Below are 17485 nucleotides of genomic sequence, written 5' to 3' on the forward strand. Positions count from 1 at the left end.
AGCTGTCTGTCCAGCGACTTTACTCTTTCCGTTTAATATCACTGCTTATCAGCTCATTCAGCCATAACAGGCAGCCGGTTTCAGCAAAAACAAAATCAGACTGTTCACGACCTGCAAGCCAGATGCTTCTAGTATGTCTATGTTAAAGAGAACTGTAAAAGAAAAAATGGAATTAACTTCAAAGCACATCTATCAGTTTTGATTTGTTGCTCTGACACACATATTTCAGAATATTTGACTAATCTTTGTTTTTTGTCACGCTTTTCTTCAATAGGCTGATCTGCACTCCCTGTGCAGGGCTCTGTCCGAAGGTGTGTATGGGTCTGAAGACGGTGGACTCTGTGACGGCGGCCCAGGCTCTGAGAGGCTGCACAGTCCTCAACGGGAGCCTCGTCATCAACCTGCGTGGAGGAAGTGAGTATCTGTGCTGTAATCAGATTACAATATACAACAATAGGAGACATTATTACAAATAAACCAGATTGTAAATTGAAATAAAATCACATTTAGAATCTAAGACCACTCTGAAAATTAGATGATCTCAAGTGGTTTATTGTGTTTTTATAAAACAATTGAAATATTTTGAACAAATATACATTAATGTAAGGGGTTTGCATGGTTTTGTGTGAGTAAAAGGATGTTTTGGTTCTTCAGAAAATGTATTTGTCCTTTCTCTAAGAAAAGGCAAGAAGCTAGTTTTAGATTAACACACAATATTGGTTTCAGATTTGTAGCACATTTAACGTAACCATTAGCACAAAGACACATTGGGCATGAACAGTGTATGACATTTTATAATTAAATGTCTAAAAGTTTATTTGATTGTAAACTATAATTTCTTTGCCAGAACAGTTTATTTTTATTTTGCAAAAAGAAAGCTGGGATGAACAAAACAAAGAATTGAAAACAGAGATCAGTTTGTTGCCAAACAACAGATGCCTGAGGAGCTTCAGCGCTGAGCATGCTGGGGAAGCACAGGTCACTTCAGGGCTTTTTCTTCTGGTTTTCTGCAGACAACATCGCAGCTGAACTGGAGGCCAGCCTGGGCCAGCTGGAGGAGATCACTGGATACCTGACAGTGAGACGTTCCTACGCCCTTGTGTCCCTCTCGTTTTTCCGCAAACTCCGTGTTATTCGTGGGGAGGAACAGGAAATCGGGTGAGTCTCCTTCTTCTGAGCCTCGTCTCATCCTCGCCATGTCACAGCCTCTGCCTGTAATTATGAGTTAAAAGCGGAAGGACTGACCTTTTTCAAAATGTCTTTCTGTGGTAACTGTTTTTTGTTAGATGCTCCCAAATCATATATGAGGTTTAATTCAGTCGAGGTGGAAGGCACTTGCAGTACATTGGGCTACACTTAAGCATGGCATATGATGCAAAATGTGGGCTAACCACTCTCAGACACTTTTACATTTTTCATATGATCCTCAGCTAAATCCTATGCATCATGAAGGATATGTTTCATGCAATTTTGTGTGTTCTTTTCCAGAAATTACTCGTTCTATGCCCTGGATAACCAGAACCTGCGGCAGCTCTGGGATTGGTCCAAACACAAGCTGACCATCCTTCAGGGACGCATGTTTTTCCACTACAACTCCAAACTCTGCATGTCGGAGATCCGCAAGATGGAGGAGGTGTCGGGGACCAAAGACAGGCAAATCAAGAACGACATCGCCTCCAAGACCAACGGAGACCAGGCCTCATGTAAGAACCTCTGAAAACATGCCAGCTGTTACAGGAGTCACTATGGCAACAGACGAGTCGACTCTGGTACAGACACAAACAGAGTCCTAGTTATTGTTATGATGGTCATTTCCTGTTCCTATATGTTTACTGATGGATTCACTGGGAACAACCAACAGAGCAAAGCAAAGAATAACTGTTGACATGGTAACAGTGATATAGGTTTTGTCCTATTTGTTTTTTCTGTCTTTAACTACATATTCTGATCTAGGTAGGTGATGGTGAGCAGGGACGAGTTTATGCTGTTTCATTATAGATTGAGACAAGGGGATAATATTTTATATGTTTTTGATACTTTTACTTTATTCTTTTGAAAACTAAAGAGACTCATGGTTCCAACGTGTCCTGGAAAACATTTTTAGTCAGGGAAAAGAGCGAGAAAGTAAAATGTCCTGGAAAATCTTGTGGAAAATAATTTCAACTTTGCACCGTTTTTTTCTTCCGCTTAGAATGAGCTGTAACAGAAAACGTTGTTATCTGAAAAGGTGACGTTGTGTTCAGGATCATATCACTGTTTCCAATGGTAGTTTATGAACAAGAGTATTTCCAATAGGCTGCCCCTACAGTATGTTGTAATGTGAACACACCCACATGTCACATGATAGCAGATGCTGGTTGGATGGCATTACAGGGTGATGCTTTCTTCTACACTTGTTTTAAACGGTTAAATATAGTTCAGTTGCTAAAGTTGGGGTGCTTGCTAGTAGGGCTGCTCGATTATGGCAAAAATCATAATCTCGATTATTTGGGTCAATAATTTTAATTGCGATTATTAAATGCGATTATTCATTGACTTTGAAAACATCCATTTATTGTACTTTAAAACAAATAATAATTTGAACGTTTTAACTGTTGAATTATACGTTCAGGGTAATCAACTGAAAAACCAATACAAAATAAAAAAATTATACATTCATATCTACATTTAAATAAATTATATAAAAATAATAAATACCAATAAACAAGATCAACAAACATGTTGAAGTGCACTCTGTCCCAACCTGAAAACTCCTTAACATACAGGACTGTCTCAGAAAATTAGAATATTGTGATAAAGTTCTTTATTTTCTGTAATGCAATTAAAAAAACAAAAATGTCATACATTCTGGATTCATTACAAATCAACTGAAATATTGCAAGCCTTTTATTATTTTAATATTGCTGATTATGGCATACAGCTTAAGAAAACTCAAAAATCCTATCTCAAAAAATTAGAATAGTTCCTCAGACCAAGTAAAAAAAAAAGATTTATAACAGCAAAACACAATCAAACATTTGAAAATGTCCATTAATGCACTCAGTACTTGGTTGGGAATCCTTTTGCACGGATTACTGCATCAATGCGGCGTGGCATGGAGGCAATCAGCCTGTGGCATTGCTGAGGTGTTATGGATGCCCAGGATGCTTCAATAGCGGCCTTTAGCTCATTAGCATTGTTGGGTCTGGTGTCTTTCAGCTTCTTCTTCACAATACCCCACATATTCTCTATGGGGTTCAGGTCAGGGGAATTTGCAGGCCAATCGAGGACAGTAATGCCATGGTCAGTACACCAGTTACTGGTGGTTTTGGCACTGTGGGCAGGTGCCAGATCATGCTGGAAAATGAATTCCTCATCTCCATAGAGCTTTTCAGCAGACGGAAGCATGTAGTGCTCTAAAATCTCTTGGTACACAGCTGCATTTACTCTGGGCTTGATGAAACACAGTGGACCAACACCAGCAGCTGACATGGCTCCCCAAACCATCGCTGACTGTGGGAACTTCACACTGGATTTCAAGCAACTTGGATTTTGCTCCTCTCCAGCCTTTCTCCAGACTCTGGCGCCTTGACTTCCAAATGAAATACAAAACTTGCTTTCGTCTGAAAAGAGGACTTTGGACCACTGTGCAACTGTCCAGTGCTTCTTTTCCTTAGCCCAAGTCAGACGCCTCTTCCGTTGTCTTGAGTTCAGAAGTGGCTTGACCATGGGAATACGGCTATTGTAGCCCATTTCCCGGACACGTCTGTGAACAGTGACTTTTGATACCTGGACTCCAGCTTCAGTCCACTGTCTTTGAAGCTCCCCCAAATTCTGGAAGCGACTCTTCTTCACAATGCTGTTAAGGCTGCGGTCATCTCTCTTGGTTGTGCAGCGTTTCCTGCCACATTTCCCCCTTCCAACAGACTTTTTGTGGATGTGCTTTGAAACTGCACTCTGTGAACAGCTTGCTCTTTGAGACATTTCTTTTTGTGTCTTACCCTCCTGATGGAGGGTGTCAATGACGGTCCTCTGGACAGCAGTCAGATCAGCAGTCTTCCCCATACTTGTGATTTAGTTTACTGAACCAAGCTGAGTGTTTTTCAAGGCTCAGGAAACCCTTGCAGGTGTTTCGAGTTAATTAGACGATTCAAGTGATTCGTTGAACACCCTACTAGTATACTTTTTCATGATATTCTAATATTTAGAGATAGGATATTTGAGTTTTCTTAAGCTGTATGCCATAATCAGCAATATTAAAATAATAAAAGGCTTGCAATATTTCAGTTGATTTGTAATGAATCCAGAATGTATGACATTTTTGTTTTTTTAATTGCATTACAGAAAATAAAGAACTTTATCACAATATTCTAATTTTCTGAGACAGTCCTGTATAGCCAACATTTTGGTAAAACATATTCAACATATTCATTTTTTTTTTAACAGTATGTTTTTAATAGTTGATAACCTGAACTTTAAGCATAACTCAACTGAAAAACCAATTAAAAAAAATTAATAATAATAATTTTTTAAAAATCGTTATATTTCGATTACGTTGTTTTCGTAATCGTTGCAAGCCATAATCGTAATTGCGATTTAAAATACGATTTAATTGAGCAGCCCTACTTGCTAGCTTGTTTTGCGTGCAAACATTTAGCAGCCGGGTCATAACAGCAAACTGGAGACCAACTGTATACCGGCAGTGGCTCAGTCAGTAGAGGCTTGTACTGGGAGCCGTAGGGTCGCCGGTTCAAGTCCCCGACCAGACCTAAAAATGAAGTCTGGACTGCTACTTGGAGAGGTCCCAGTTCACCTCCCAGTTCACCTCCCAGTTCACCTCCCAGTTCACCTCCTGCCCTGTCGTGGTGCCCTTGAGCAAGGCACAGGACAACCCCCTCCCCCCCACTTCCATTGCTCCCGCTGTACAATAGCTGCCCACTGCTCCTAGTACTAGTCTCCTGGTACTAAGATGGGTTAAAAGCAGAGGCCAAATGTCACCGTGTGCTCTTTGCCCATTAAAGAGGGTTTCATCCCCCCCAATATTATTATTAGTCAAATACAGGATTAATACTTGCTATTTGTAAATGGTAGCTTTACAATGAAGTGCTGTGCTTTTTGTAACAGATAAGTTATAGCCATGTACTCCAATTTTTATTTTGGTTCTTTTTTTTCTTGATCAGGTGAGAACCATCTGTTGAGGTTTACCCAGATCCGAACCATGAGCGATAAGATAATGGTCAAGTGGGAGCCCTTCTGGCCTCCAGATTTCAGAGACCTGCTGGGCTTCATGGTGCTCTACAAAGAAGCGTAAGTACATTTTAAATCCATCTTTAACATTCAGACCTAGATCTCTGTCAGACAAATATTTTATTAGCTGCCATAGTACATTATATTTAAGAAAAATATGAATTGAATCAGATCAGATGAATTTTGGATGGTGTTAATGGCAAAACACTTGATATAACACAACTACTCTGTTACTGTTTACAATATTAGCCCGGTACTTTACTCTATAACATCAAAACATATGAAAGAGTCTCTTTAATAATTACATTGAACTGACTAAGAAGTCATTGAAGGAAGCATTTTAGATTCAACACAATAGATGTAACATCCTCTGCCTGTAGTAGCATTACCACAGAAACTAACATGAGGTCAGCTGTTGGCTTTAGTGAAGCAACAAACAATAAACTGGAGATCAACCCTGCAATATATTGTATCACTAGGTCATGCAGGTTGAGTTTGAATTAATTTAAAGGTATTATTTATTTATATTCAATAGTTTTGGACCTTTATTAGTTTTTAAAAAAAATCCTGTTTTAACCGCCTCTTCTGCCTCAGAGATGTTTTGTAAAGCTTTTTACCTTCACTGCCTGGCCAGATATATTCCGTGATAAATGGCTGTAAAACATCAAACTGAAACTCAATATCCTTTTCTCAACTGGAATACAATTTAAGCCTGCATATCACTTTTTTTCCCCTTATCATCTACTGTTATTGTTTTTCCCCAAAATAGAACTTTTCAGAACGTAACTGAGTTTGACGGGCAGGACGCCTGCGGCTCCAACAGCTGGGTGATTGCTGACGTTGACCCTCCGCGCCGGGCCACAGATGGGGACAAGGAGCAGTTTGAGCCGGGTCACCTCATCTTGCCTCTGAAGCCGTGGACGCAGTACGCCATCATGGTGAAAACGCAGCTCTCAGCCTCTGACGAGCACCAGGTCCACGGAGCCAAGAGCAAGATCATATATGTCCGCACCAACGCCACCAGTAAGACTGATTCTGTGTTGTTCACTGGATATCAAGTTAAATACTCCCCCGATTTATTTGAAATCTCTGGATTATTCATTTATTATGTGAATAACAGATAAGCTGTTTAAGAAAGTGAAAAAAGATGATATCAGTAAAGGCATGAGGTTACAGTAACGGACATGAACAATTATTATCATCGAGCAATCTCTTAAAAAAAATTAATGTTCGAGACACGTCCTCTTTAATTAACAAAACAAGTAAAAATCTCAAACTCAATCCAAATTCTTAAGGTTGTCAAAAGATGCTGTTATTTGAAGCTCCAGGTTACGATTTGTGAGAGAAAAAAAAAATCCCCCAAAAAAGCCTTTTTCTTTTGACATCTTTAGGGGTTGTCTGCAATCCACATTTGTTTTGGTGTCACTATCATTGACTGGTGCACTCCAGTGTTGTGTGTGTCAGTCTGTCAGCTCAAAAAATGTCCTTGGCACAAGAACAGGGGAGAGGCAGACAGATGGCACGATCCGCTCTGGGCGCCATCGACCGACGCTGTGCTACCTCGTGCAGCAAGGTGTCTGCAGCGGGCGGTCACGCCACCATGATGAATCTCTTCCCCAGTACTTAATTGTAATCTGCCACCCACGGTGTGCATCGTGTACAGATGAATTTGTCGTAGTCATGATGGCCCGTCTAACCGGCTTCCTTTTACACAATAAGCTCTTCCTTCCTGATAAACCGCATCAAACATGACATCCTTCGCTCACCCAACAGGCTTCCAGCAGCAGACACATCACTCAGTCAGTCAGAGATGTCGGGAGGGTTGTTTTTTTTACCCATCTGGCAACCTCCCCGGTTCCTGGTCTGTCTCATGTCTAACCAGAATGCCTCTTCAGAAGGGCAAAGCTGTCATTACGAATAAGCTGCTGCTGGTGAAACTTAGTCTGACAATGCAGTCGGACCAGTGTGTGGCACCGTCATGAAACAGGGACAACCCGATCACACTGTGACGACCCAGCTCTCTGTGTCTCCTCAGGGTTCAGCCTGTCGTGCTTCCTCCCGTTCATTCCCCTCTACACAGTTTCTGTTCAGTGATATTTCTATTGTCTCTGAACTCCTAGTTTACCTCAGGCCGGGACGCTGTTAACTGTTAATATGGAAGGTGTCTGTTTTTTTTTGCCTCCCACTCGAGAATCTGATTCATACGTCTACTTAAAAGACGGCTCAGCAGACTGACAGTTATACGGTGATGCCAGTCTGTGTTCCCGCCACATGTAGCTGGTGACCTCTTTTTGTACTCTGTACTGCACAGAATACACACTTTGTAATCAGATGCCCATATTTGGTGCAAATCAATGATCACAAAACTTGGTTAGATAGAGGCTAAATACATTTTGTCAGCTACATTTCATTTTCACAAACAAGCAGTTAGTGCAAGAGTTCCCATACTGCTATTGCAAATCACACTGACACATGTTTATCATGCCTCTTGCATTACTGGAGCTAATCTGTGTTCACTAAGTAGGGTCGAATTAGGAATAGAAAATTCATCTTAACATGCCGTTTGTTTTGCACCTGGAAATTACACTAACTTTACAGTCATGAAATGATACTTACATTTCATTGATCCACCTCAAACTGCGAAGGACGCATAATTGTGAAAACCAAGGTTAATACAGTGAGAAAAATAACATTTTAAAGAGTTAAACATCTGAATCAAATGTAATATTGATCACCTTAAAACAATTAGGAGAGAAATTGATAACTAAAAATGTATTTTCTTACAGCAACATTTTTGACAATATATGTAGATGAATGTTTTTTTTATAATATTAGTTAATTGACCCATCAACATCTTATGATTTTATATTTGTATTCATAATTAAACTTATTTTTAAATAGTTTAACAGGTGCACCCTATTCCTTACAATTGTGTACATGTTTGTAACTGTTTTTAAAAAGTGTATTTATATGCTTTTTTTGTCACGTTTTAATCAACGATTATGCGTATGCTTTAAAAAGCCCTGCTGAACATCAACCAATCCCACTTGTTAAACCTCTGTATTCCTGTGATCTCTCCTCAGAACCCTCTGTCCCGCTGGACCCCATTTCCTCGTCCAACTCGTCCTCCCAGATCATCCTCAAGTGGAAACCTCCCAACGACCCCAACGGTAACATCACCCACTACCTGGTCTTCTGTCAGCGGCAGCCGGAAGCCATCGAGCTCTACAAGTTCGACTACTGTCAGAAGGGTGAGCCGCATTGTTGTGGTCGTCTGTTGTTGTGTCTGCGTCTGAGTTTGTGGTTTGACTGTCGAAGAGCAAGAGAGAGGAGGAATGTCTTCTGTCATCTTCACATTACTAGAAAGCTCCTCCCACTCAACAGCATTTCAAGCTCTTAACTGCTTCCGATAACCCCAATAGGTAACATGACATTTTAAGTACATATTAACTCTGGGGTGTGAATCTTAATGCATCTCCGTTCATCAGTTCGATTCCAATTCAAAAGGCTATGATACCTTTATAAATCAATTATCGAAGCATTATAGGTTTTGCAGAATTTTTTGCTACTTTTCAAATAGTTTTTTTTTTTTAAATTTAGGCATCTTAACCATGACTCAAGTGGTAGTAGTTGGTTCAGCCACAAGGAATGAGAGCCCGGTCTTAGGGGAGAGTTTAATATTTCAGCTCATTGACTTGTCTACATAAAGACCTACTTTTAACTTAAAGGGGACCTATCATGCAAAATGCACTTTGTGATGTCTTTTATACATAAATATGTGTCCCCGGTGCGTCGGGGAACTCACGCAGCGTCAGAAAATAAAACCCTCTCAATTTTCCCCCGTACCCCAAAACTTTTAAAAACGGGTACAACGAGCGGAAACAGATTCCATCCGAACTGACGTAAAATCGTCAGAAACAATGCCTGACATGTTTTGGACGTAATCTCATCTTTGTTTAAATTAGGAAGCCTCGCTAACACTCAGAGCTAACCTGTACTGTAGAGCACATGTGTTTTTAAAAAGCAGGGAATCAAAAAAGAACTCACCTTGTGGTAAACCCGCAAGAGAAAAAGCATTTGAGCTCCATATTGTTTCAGAAATTATCTTTTGATGTGATTTAGAACAGGATGGCGTTTTATCACAGCAGAATTTAACTTTATCTCCGGTAGAATTCTGATCAGGCATTAGCTCCGCCTCCTCTTCTTTCTTTTTTTCAAGCTAAGAACCCAAGATCCGTGTTTCTCTAACAGGGCTTCAAAAGAGGGGTTGAGGCATGGCTACAATGGGTGAACTGTTTGGTATTTTGAAAATAAAAAACTTCAGACATGTTTTGTATAGGTATGGCCCGACAATATATGTTTCAAATATAGCATGATAGGTCCACTTTAAATTACATTATTTAATTATCAAAACGAAAGCATACCATCTTAACGGCAACAATTCAAAAACAAACATCCAAAACTAAATCAATAAAAATTGTACAAACAACCATCAAAATCTTATCCTCATTTTCTTTATATATTTGTTTGCTTACTTCATGTACATAAAACCGTATTAAGTTTGAAGAAACTCCTTCAAATCAACAGATATTCAACCTTTTTTTTAAAGCTTTCATTAGCTGGCAGATCTGGAAGAGTGGCTTGTCTTTTTTAGAACATTCAAATCACCAAAACTGGAGTTAATAAATGCCAATAGAAATATGTCAAAGAAACAGTGTTCATGGTGTCTCAGCAGGAAGGACAAACAAGGGCAAGAGAAAAGCATTTCTGGAAAGGTTTTATCTTTCAAACATAGTGGCACATTTGTTTGAGTTGAACCAAGATCTAATCTCTACCCTTGAGCCAGAAAATCTAGTGCAGTTAAGTTGATCTCTTTATTCGCTTAGGATTATTTCGACTAATGTACGTGAAACCTGGCACTGGATCTTCCCCTCACTCTGCCTCAGGTTCAAGCTAAGTTCAGACATCTATCTTGGTTCACTTTTTGCTGTCTCAGCCTGACCTTCACGGATGCACTGCCATCAGTTCCCGACAATGTTTGCATAAAACTGAGCCCAAACTTTCCTCTTCTGAACTCCCATCCCTCCCTCACATCCTGGAGGGATGGGAGTCAGTAGGAAGGCAGTGTCACTGGTAATTTATCTCAGAGACGGGGTGAGGACTCGGTGATGACAATGACAGACTCGCCCCTCAGGCTTGTGCCAGTGTGTACGTTGATGTTTGTGCATAAAACCTGTCTGCGTTTATTGCACCAACAATCCCATTCACTCCCTTGTTCTGTTCACCAGGGATGAAGGTGCCGTCTCGAGTGCCCACTCAGGTGGACAGTGACGAAGAGCAGAAGTGGAACCAGACGGAGGATCAGGGCCAGGGGACGCGGTGCTGCGGCTGCCCCAAGACCGACAAGGAGCTGAAGAAGGAGAAAGAGGACTCGGAGTACCGCAAGACCTTTGAGAATTACCTCCACAATGAAGTCTTTGAGCTCAAGTAAGACAACTGACAGCAGAGTACTTCTTTTAAGAATTAAACGTAAGGAAAATGTAGTGTTTTTGTTTGATTTGTTTTCAGAGAGCTATTTTTTTCTTTGTCTTCATGTTGTCAAACTCAATACACTGCAATATTGATTTCCATTTAGCTTCCCACAAAACATGTTCCATCTTGTGTTTGCTATTTGGATCCTGCTGAGCACTCTTATATAAGAGAGTATGAATATTTGTGCTAAAGCAAATGCTTATCAGTTGTATGGAAACGGTAAATATAATTGTAAATGCATCCTAGAACTTTCCTGTTTTGCAGTCAATTCAACTCAGAAAAGCACACTAAAGTGAACTAAACTGTATAATACAGGGTGATACTAGGAAATAAGTCGTTCTCACAAAGAGTTGTCCATACTTTCAAATTCAAAGGTGTTTAAAGCTGATCCAAATATCACACCGGTCATCTTCATAGAGAAAGTGAAACCCAATTTAATAATGGAGCTTAAAGCACATTTTTAGACAATTTCTCCTGAAAAACACTAATGGTGTTGCTCTCATACACACTCGAAATGACACATGGTTGTGTAATTTAAAACAAAGGAACTAGACAAAGAAGGTTAAACGTAACTTAGCCAATTACGTTGAGTGCTTGTGAAGGTCACTTTCAGGAAGTGACAGACTTTGTCACACACAGGTTTCCAAAGTTGCAAGGAGATCTGACATCTTTTTAATTTCTTGTACATTTTGCCTTTCCTTGTTTAGAGGCTCCAGACATCGGCGGTCTACGATGGGCATCGCCAACCGAACCTTCCCCTTCCTCACCACCGCCCCCAGCCCGCCCCACGGCACAGGCACCCCCGAGGACGGGGAGCCGTTGGAAAGCATAAAGACGGTCGTCACCGTCCACGCCAAGGAGTCCACCGTCATCTCCCACCTGCGCCACTTCACAAGCTACCAGATCGAAGTTCACGCCTGCAACCACCCGACCGACCCGCTGCGCTGCAGCATGGCGGCGTACGTCAGCGCCCGCACCATGCCTGAAGGTAAGGAGGCACCTGGAGCTCTCAAACAAAACATTAACATCAATGAGTTTCTACCTGGAGATGTTGGTTATTCTCACAAAAGGCGGTTTTTCATTTCCTCCACACAAATGTTTTCTCACTCTCTGTAAAGAAAGTAAAATAGTGGTTAAGTGAAAGAATGTCATCTGTTTGTTGGGCAACAAACAGATTTTTTTTATTTTGGTAACGCCTTCGACTCGTTCATTACAAAGATGTTTTTGTACTGTGTATTGAAATTCCTAGAATATTTGTTGAAAAGCTCCGTAAATAGGGGCCTTGAGCTTTCTTTAGAGAACATGCATTTCTGCACTCGTAGGAATAACCAGAAAGTCCAACTAACAAAGAAATCATACACTTCTTACCGTCCTTTCAATTCAACCCACCTTTTGTTGTCATAGCGACATAAGAGTCCATTTGTTTGCACATAACATTTTGTTTAGCATTGCAATCCATCCAGTCAAAATACATGCAACAAACTCAGCGATCCCATCTTTGTCCTTGTCCATAATTATAAAAAAAACATAACACTATTCTAAAAGACACGGGGAGCCATGGGAGCGTAGGTAAAACTATAATGATGTCTGTTTTTCCATGTGAGCAGAGGAGAGTGATAGAGAGAAAAAGAAAAGTATTCCTACTGGATACATCTCGCCCTCTATTTTATCCACACAAACCTGGGTTTTGCTAGAAATAGGATTTATAAGACAATGTGACTTTGTTCTCCCCGCAGACAAAGCCGATAACGTCTTGAGTCCCATCAACTTCGACGTGACGGAAAATGCTGTGCACATCACATGGCAGGAACCAAAGTCTCCCAATGGCATGATCATCCTGTACGAGGTCAACTACAAGAGACTGGGAGATACTGAGGTGAAGAAACACACACACACACACGCACACGCACACGCACACGCACACGCACACACACGCACACAGTGTTTTCAGTGGTTGGGTCACTGAGTACATGAGTTCACTGCGAGTTTACAACAGCACATAAACAGTTATACTCATTCACAGTCACAAAGCACTTTTTATATTTCCCTTTCTCATTTGTCTAACGAGCCACTAATGAAAGACAATTTCACTGACAATCAAATGTAATGCATCCATCTTTAAACTGCCCATGCAGCACAGACAAATAAGAGAGGCAATACTTATTACTGGACTTGCATTTTGAATTTGTGGTTTCACTAATGTGATTTGGGTGATAAAGTTAATGGAAAAGTAATTTTAGAGTTGCACCATGTTTCAGTTGCTATGGAGACAGGTCTACAAAACATCTGGCTGATGCTGCAGACTGTTATTCGCTGTGGAAAACAAGAAAAGACATGGATGCTTTCCACAGTGGAAATGTTAAATAAAACTTTAAATCTAATGCAAGTGCAAATGTTTTTTTAAACTGGGAAAGGATGAAGCATTGGTTTGTCATTTATTGTTCACATCTCTCAGGTCTTAATGTGTGCACATCTAAAAATGTGTCTTTGATTATATCTACATATTTGCACACATATTTTTATATACATTTGTTTTTATTTTTGGGGATTGTGGGAAACGGTATTTCGATCTCTCTGTCTGTACACACAAACTGGAAGATTGACTTTGACTTGACATCTGAACCTCTGCGTTGTTCTCCTGCAGGAGCTGCACTACTGCGTGTCCAGGAGCATGTTCAGAGAGACCCACGGCTGCAGGCTGAAAGTGATGCATCCTGGGAACTACACGGTAAGGATCCGGGCCACGTCTCTGGCTGGTAACGGATCCTGGACCGACCCCACGTACTTCTACGTACAGGACGCAAGTAAGTCCATCTGACATGAAGGCAAACCAAAACCATGCATGCATCAATATGATTCTATTCACACAGTTTTACAATCAAGTATTGCTATTTCACGTCTCTCAAATGCAAAACCACACAGGACAGGATTTACAAATAAGTTTGCACAGATTCTCACATTTTTTACTCAGTTTTTAATTCTATCATTTGACCGCACAGGGCTCCGTAGAAATACAATATTTGTTCTGAAATGTAACTTTAGTTAATTTGATATTTTATGAGATTAGTTCCCACCAGCAGCACACTTGATGAGATGGAACATTTGATTACACATCAATCTGAATGTATGCAAAAGCAGAAGATTCAAATGCAGATGCTTTGTATGACTAAGTCCTCTCAAGCATTACATGGAGATCAAGAGATGCTACAAGTTGTACTCGTGTATGTTCACAGAGCCAGATATTGATCCTTGCGCTGCAGCTTGTTGTTGTTCTTACCTGAAATGTGACTCACTCTCTGTGTGTTGAACAGGCGATCCTCTCTACGCGATGAAGATCGTCATCGGACCGATCATCTGCTTTGTGCTGCTGCTGTTCGTGGCCGGCGCAGGATTTGTCATGTTCAAGAAGAGGTACGGAGTCAGTACATCCTGTTGTTGTCATGCATTATCTTATTATGATGTATTTATTAAAATAAATGTTGTGTTTTTCCTTTTAGTCAAACTCAAGGACCTAGTGGTCCAATCTACGCCTCTTCTAACCCAGAGTACCTCAGCGCTGCTGACGGTAAGCAAAGAGCCGTTTCATCAATAATATAGAAGCTTACTTATGTCCTCTTTAATATGCTCGCACATGACACAGCCTGATTGGATTTCCAAAACAAGTACATTTGTCGGAATAAGTCCAAAACCTCACTCTACTGAGAAACATGCCCAATGTTCTCTTCAGTCCTTCATTGTGTAACACTAGCCAGATGTCTTTTAAAATGCATGCAAAATATCATCAGATTTGGAACATGCAAGAGAGGATATAAATCTGATTACTGATCAATTGCATGATCACATTATCCAATTTCTTGTTCTAACCAACCTTCGTAAGGTCCTGTGAACTCAGTCGCTATAAGCTGCATGTGTAACGTGTTCCTGTAAAATGTGCCTGCAGTGTACGAGGAGGACGAGTGGGAGGTGCCCAGGGACAAGATCAACATTTTGAGGGAGCTGGGGCAGGGCTCGTTCGGCATGGTGTACGAGGGAATCGCCAAGGACATCATCAAGGGCGAGGGGGACTCACACGTGGCGGTGAAGACGGTGAACGAGTCGGCTAGCCTGCGGGAGAGAATCGAGTTCCTGAACGAGGCCTCCGTCATGAAGGCGTTCAGCTGCCACCATGTGGTAAGGAGAGACGACATGTTCTGAAACTCACCTAGCACTTAAACATAGAGCTTTTTGGTTACTGATACGTACAAGTGCAATGTGGGGTGTGAATCAATGAACCCCACAGAAACGTTTCAACTGTCCATACAGTATGTAGACACCAAACTGATCGGAGAAGGATATTTCTTTTATTTATTATTATTCTATTTCAGTTTAGATTTTTCGATTTCATTTAGTTTTATTTATTTTTTGTGTTTCAGTATTTAAGTTGTATTTATTTGTTATGGTCTGTTGTTGTTAGTGCCAGGCATAATGTCTGTATATGTAGCTACATACTACTCAAACTAAATACATGGTTGGAGTACTGTGTAGGGATGGCCATAATGGTAAAAATATTTTTGCGAATCAAGTTACATTCCCTAGTTGGTTACATTGGATTTGAGACTTGAGAAAAGTGATGCATTTTAATCTCCTGGAATATCAAGTCAGTTCATTTCAGTGGTTCAATGTCGAGAGAATTGACCGAAAAGCTGTCTTCTATAAAAAAATATGTTTTATTTAACCAGGAAATAATCCTTTATTATTGTTTAGTTTTTCTTTATGGATATGGTTTATTATCTAGTACAAAAGCATTTTTTACTGCCTATTTTTGTTTAAGTTTAAAACAAATAACCCTGATCTAGAATAGTAGGTGCTAACTGTCTCACCATCCAGAGACCAGACCTACATATAGCTGTGTGAAGGGCAGCAGAGTCACCTTGCTGTTACCAGACCAGTTGTTTGTTAGATAAATGCATAATGCAAACAAGCCAGACTATATATCAAAATAAAAGAACCCTTCTTGTCCCCACAGGTGCGTCTGCTGGGTGTTGTGTCCAAAGGGCAGCCCACCCTGGTGGTGATGGAGCTGATGACGCACGGAGACCTGAAGAGCTTCCTGCGCTCTCTGCGACCCGACGCTGAGGTGATGCTCATATCTGCTTTTAGCTTTAGTGAACATGCAGAACTACTCGTATCTTCTGCCATGCACTTACTTTTCTTTTTCTCCTTTCTGCTTTATGTAGATAAATGGTGCAGTGCTTTTTCTTATCTGTAAACACATTTCAAATGTGATACTTTCTTATTTCCTTTTAGCTTCTGCATTGGAAATCCTGTTTACTGTTTTACTCAAATTTAGAGAAGTTAGGACTTCCTTCTGGACTTTATAATACACTTTACTAAACAAACTTTACATCTAAAAGCGCAGTTTCTCCCCAACTGCTATCGTGGATAAAGCCACAGATGTTCAAACAGAGAACAATTTCAGTGTTTAAATGAACCAACAGTTAAGTTAACACAATAAGTAGGAAGTATTTTCTGAGGACAAATGTGACTCCATCTGCTGGTTTCCTCCCAGACAGGTGGTGGTGGATTCACGACTAATCCCCTAATATAATACGGATCATAATACGGATCGTCACACTAGTTTTACCTACCGTACCTTCAAATTAACCACATTTTGCGTCCGACCTTCAATTGTTTTTTCTTTGTGTACAGATTATTGTGTACAGACTAGCTTGTACAAGTTATCTATTTAAGTGTCATCTTCTGAAGTGTGTCAATATCCAGATGGCACTTGGAATGCAATAGAAGGAGGTTTAAGTTATTGGATGTTGACAGAGGAGTTTAGCAGTCGGCACTTGGCAGCTGAAAGCAGACTTGTTTGGAGACGAACAGCAGGTCTCCAAACTGACTGAAAAGGTTAGGCTCTCGTCTAAAGTGCAAACCTCAGGTCAGCAACAACAGCAACACTGAGGCCACTGTCTGCTGGCTCCATCTGGTCCGAGCGATCTAACAGGCTTCAAACATATATCAGAATCAATAAATAAACATCAATAAAAGACTCAGATTCAAATAACAGTCATATTAAAAGAAGAAAAAAAGAATAATGAAAATGATAAAACACAATGGATTAAATTATATTAGTGTGGTGGTCGTGTTTTATTTGGTGCCACTTATATTTTGTCATGCGTATTGTCGTGAAAATAGACTTGAAGTGTAAATAAAGGCTTCATGATGCGGTTTTGCACGTGAGACGCGAGCCTGCACGGAGACAGCTGCGAAGTTTAAAATGAGATCGTATCTATTGCATGAGTCGGCAAGTAAAACATGCATATGACAAGCGTGCTGTCTTGACTTTTGAAGTTGTGTGTGATGATAAACTTTTGGTTTTGTATGAACCTGATTATTTTGACTTCATCCTGCGCAATCAAAGTTTCCAAATCACGTGCTGTTGACATGGAACAAGGTTTGAATTTTTATGTTAGCAGGTCAGATATTAAAGATCTGTCTTGTGTCCTTTCAGAACAACCCCGGGCGCCCGCCTCCCACTCTGAAGGAGATGATCCAAATGGCCGCTGAGATCGCAGACGGCATGGCGTACCTTAACGCCAAGAAGTTTGTCCACAGAGACCTGGCAGCCCGAAACTGCATGGTGGGAACCGACCTCACCGTCAAAATAGGAGGTACGTTTTGGCAACGATGCAGGGTGGTTCTCACATCACTAGGACAGCTTATTGAATTTGAAATAAGTATT

General features: G+C 40.6%; 1 protein-coding gene across 1 annotated transcript in view; it reads left to right on the forward strand.

The window, feature by feature from the left end:
* insra (insulin receptor a) overlaps positions 1-17485 on the forward strand; it is a 53824-nt gene that overhangs the window by 33131 nt on the left and 3208 nt on the right. The window contains exons 4-18 of the mRNA XM_079650537.1: positions 275-414; positions 1014-1158; positions 1489-1703; positions 5160-5286; positions 5996-6249; positions 8310-8477; positions 10515-10713; positions 11466-11746; positions 12495-12634; positions 13403-13562; positions 14070-14169; positions 14256-14323; positions 14699-14928; positions 15764-15874; positions 17255-17414. Coding sequence (XP_079506663.1) covers positions 275-414; positions 1014-1158; positions 1489-1703; positions 5160-5286; positions 5996-6249; positions 8310-8477; positions 10515-10713; positions 11466-11746; positions 12495-12634; positions 13403-13562; positions 14070-14169; positions 14256-14323; positions 14699-14928; positions 15764-15874; positions 17255-17414 — 2498 coding nt within the window. The remainder of the gene's footprint in view (positions 1-274; positions 415-1013; positions 1159-1488; positions 1704-5159; positions 5287-5995; positions 6250-8309; positions 8478-10514; positions 10714-11465; positions 11747-12494; positions 12635-13402; positions 13563-14069; positions 14170-14255; positions 14324-14698; positions 14929-15763; positions 15875-17254; positions 17415-17485) is intronic.

The sequence above is a fragment of the Notothenia rossii genome (genome assembly GCF_949606895.1).
Source record: "Notothenia rossii genome assembly, chromosome: 9".
Classification (NCBI taxonomy): Eukaryota; Metazoa; Chordata; class Actinopteri; order Perciformes; family Nototheniidae; genus Notothenia; species Notothenia rossii.